The following is a 3,407-nucleotide window of genomic DNA, read 5'->3' as shown; positions in this document are numbered from 1 at the left end:
TATATATATGATACTTACGCAAGAATTGTTATCTCTAATAAGAGTATTAGCTCCTTCCGAAGGAGCCACTCGAAGTGGTGAAGAACATGGCAGAGATTCTGAAGGCGAATGTAAATCTATAGGTGACGATTCCTCATCAGCACAATCAGTGCTTTGGGAACCTTCATATAAGCTTCTATCGTTGACCACTGCACAAAAAATACTTAAATATTAATACTTAAATATTAATGTAATTAATTTTAAACAAATAAAATTATATGTATATTATAATTGAACCAAAAAAATAATATCTCAAATTATTTTTGTATTAGTGATATAAAATACTGGAGTGTTCATAAAATACTGGAAGACATTTACTATTTTTCTAATAGTACATACATATATAAATATATATTTTACTTTTAAAAATAACGAATTTACCATTAATTGTCTCTTCACTGGTTTTTCTTATATCTTCTGTATAAGGTCCCATTTCAGTAGTTGCTTGAAACATAGCATATTGTAATGGACCATCATATGCTGCAAATATATTAAAATACCTTTATTAAGCACTCTTGTGATTTATAAATAAAATATTGTATAAATTACATATACGATATAATATATATGTCACATATATTATAAATTATATATTATAAATATTATACATCTAAATACACAATATTATAAATCTATAATATTATGCTGAATTACAATTGTATTATTGACAATTATAGAATTATTCTATTTTATTACCATGAAGTTCCTTGTTTGGATTCATCCATTTATTCGAATGACTTGTAAGCTGTGCACTAGATACATTGGATGCTTGTACCATTCCACTAGCGCCAGTTTGTCTCTTTTGTTTCATCTTCTGTGCAATCAATTGCCTCTACATCAATTAATAGACAATGTAAAAAAATTATAACAAAGTGTCATTTATTAATTCAAAAACTACAGATAAAAATCTATTAACTCATTTAAAAAATATTTGTCCGAATAATAAATTAAATTCATGATTTGCAATAATTATTCATGATTTGCAATAAAATAATGCTAATTTTCAATAATTTTAAGTTCATAAAATATTTCATTTATTTCGGATAAGCATCACCTGTCATCACTCCACAGAGCCTAATTATTGTCGTTTTTCATCAGGGATATATATTTTTCATATAAAGGAGAATGAATATTGTGATCAGCTCTGAAGAATTAAATATTACATGATATTTCAGTATTAGTATAATGTTTACTAATACTGTGACCTTACTCCCATAAATAGGAAAGAACTAAAGTTGCCTATTATTAGCCGATAAATGTCATGTTAAGCTCAAGCATTCATTAATTATTCATCCAAACAGAGAGATATAGCTTGGATTTGTGTTTCTGGTGCTTGCATATTTAATACAATACATCATCAGAGGCTAATTTCTTTCGAATTTCTCTGATAAATTTCTCGGATAAATTGATCTTTTGAGAATATTGCAAGTGACAATTTTCCAAGTAAAATAAGTAGTTACATCGTACGAGAAGCACAAAGTTACATGCTCCGAAATTTACGTACGGCAAATTAAAAGTCTCGGTCCATCTACTATGCATAAGATCGCACCTGTTGTTCCAGCTTCTGTTGTCGCAAGTCGAGTGATGTCATTTTGCACGAAATCAGTTTATCAGGCGATGATCAAAGATGCGCAGCCACAAATCGCTGACAAACCAGCTTTGTTTACGCCAAACACACTCGTTCACCTACGGTACCTAGGCAACCGTTCGCCCTGAGCTCCTTCATAAGCTTTTCACGGCTTTTATGGCGGACTCGCAAAGCTGAAGAATGGCGCTCGATTAAAAAGGGTCCCAGACACATCTCACAAGAGAATATAACCAATTGATCCCTTTGATTTTAGTTTTGGATATATTGGTCATATGGACAGTAATAAGAAATGTTTTTCTTTTATGCATATTGCATGTGTTAAGAGAGTGAAAATTTCTCTTTGAAAAAATTAAAAATTTTGAATATCTTCGAAACTATGAGAGATAGAAAGAAATATTATAAATAAAAATTGAATGATTTCAAGAATATTTCAAGAGTACTTTATAATAATTATTACAAAGAAATTTATTTTAATGGAAAATTTTTTTTTTAAATAAATTTAAAAAATTTGTTTTAAATTATAATTATAAAATATTCTTAAAACCATTTAACTTTTATTTAAAATTTTTTTTCTATATCTCATATAGTTTTGGCGATATTTTACTCTGAAAGAAAAAAAGTCAATTTCTTAAAGGATATTTTTACCCTTTTAACATATAACTCAGCATGTATAAAAAAATCTTTTATTTTTGTCAGCTGATGTGGTTAATTAAACTGGGATGGCATCTGATTGGACATGAGCCATTCATAGAGTTTTAGACTAGAAAGCTCCTAAATATCCTGCTGTGATTGGTGATGTCCAATCAGATGTGGTCAATCGAGATCCTTCCAATAATTGCATGGCGTGTAACTGCGCTGCTCCCTTTTTAAAAAAGAACAGACCTTATAAATGACCAATCACAGCCGAGAACTCCAAAATGGCATCCTCTAATGACTCCAGCTAGCTCTCAAGAATTTACATCATTTACTAGTATGGTTAATGCGATGCTACAAATGCTTTAAAGCAATTTTTGATTGGTCAATTTGTAAAATTCTTTTTTCTAATCTTTAGTCAACCAAAGCATTTGTAGTGAGACTTTGACCGCAGTCTACATCTCTAATCTCGAAAATTTGTTAACGGTTTGGCGTCTCCCTCGTGGTAAGTTTAGGTTTAGGTTTGTTATTTAAACAACCAAGTAATATTTAACTCTCCGAGCTTTGTTGATTAATATAAAAAGTAAAGTTTGAAGGTTTTCTGTACTTTTACGTAAAATATGGATGATGAGGATGAAACATATAAATTGTGGCGCATCAGAAAAACCGTGATGCAGCTATGCCATGACAGAGGTTATCTTGTCACGCAAGATGAATTGGATCAGACGTTAGAACTATTCAAGGAACAGTTTGGAGATAAGCCTAGTGAGAAAAGGCCGGCTAGGAGTGATCTTATTGTTCTTGTGGCGCATAACGATGATCCTACGGATCAGTTGTTCGTTTTCTTCCCAGATGAACCAAAAATCGGCATCAAAACCATCAAGACATATTGCCAGCGCATGCAAGAAGAGAAGATCCATAGGTTATTTTTCATATTACAATATTTTATATCCTCCTCAGTTTTATTGCTCGTAGCCAAGCATAGTGACTTATATGCCTGTAGTACTCTGGTTGTACGCAGTCATATGGGACCTACAGTTTAACATCGATTTCGAACGACGAAATTTTATTAGAGAAATTGATGGTTTGCCATTGCCTTCCGAGAGGAGCTATACATGTTTGAAAAATTTTTCCGTTCTTCCTGGCA

At 31.2% G+C, this 3,407-nt stretch overlaps 2 protein-coding genes across 3 annotated transcripts in view; one reads left to right on the top strand and one right to left on the bottom strand.

Moving 5' to 3' along the window:
* The window catches only part of LOC108690894 (protein king tubby 1), a 3,504-nt gene extending 1,765 nt beyond the window's left edge, over positions 1-1,739 (bottom strand). Inside the window, exons 1-4 of one of the 2 annotated variants that reach the window (XM_018198427.1) lie at positions 1,589-1,739; positions 736-871; positions 421-519; positions 19-188 (exon numbers count right to left, since the gene is read on the bottom strand). In XM_018198427.1, coding sequence (XP_018053916.1) covers positions 19-188; positions 421-519; positions 736-871; positions 1,589-1,630 — 447 coding nt within the window. In that variant the 5' untranslated portion in view covers positions 1,631-1,739. Of the gene's footprint in view, positions 1-18; positions 189-420; positions 520-735; positions 872-1,543 lie in introns of both variants that reach the window. The other variant, XM_018198436.1, reaches the window with a different exon arrangement.
* Positions 1,740-2,678: 939 nt separating this feature from the next.
* The window catches only part of LOC108690913 (DNA-directed RNA polymerases I, II, and III subunit RPABC1), a 1,970-nt gene continuing 1,241 nt past the window's right edge, over positions 2,679-3,407 (top strand). The window contains exons 1-2 of the mRNA XM_018198461.1: positions 2,679-2,765; positions 2,850-3,182. Coding sequence (XP_018053950.1) covers positions 2,881-3,182 — 302 coding nt within the window. The 5' untranslated portion in view covers positions 2,679-2,765; positions 2,850-2,880. The remainder of the gene's footprint in view (positions 2,766-2,849; positions 3,183-3,407) is intronic.

Source organism: Atta colombica, unplaced genomic scaffold (genome assembly GCF_001594045.1).
Source record: "Atta colombica isolate Treedump-2 unplaced genomic scaffold, Acol1.0 scaffold105, whole genome shotgun sequence".
In the NCBI taxonomy this organism is placed as follows: Eukaryota; Metazoa; Arthropoda; class Insecta; order Hymenoptera; family Formicidae; genus Atta; species Atta colombica.
The sequence above is the reverse complement of the archived record's forward strand: the minus strand, read 5'-3'. Positions and strand labels throughout refer to the sequence as shown.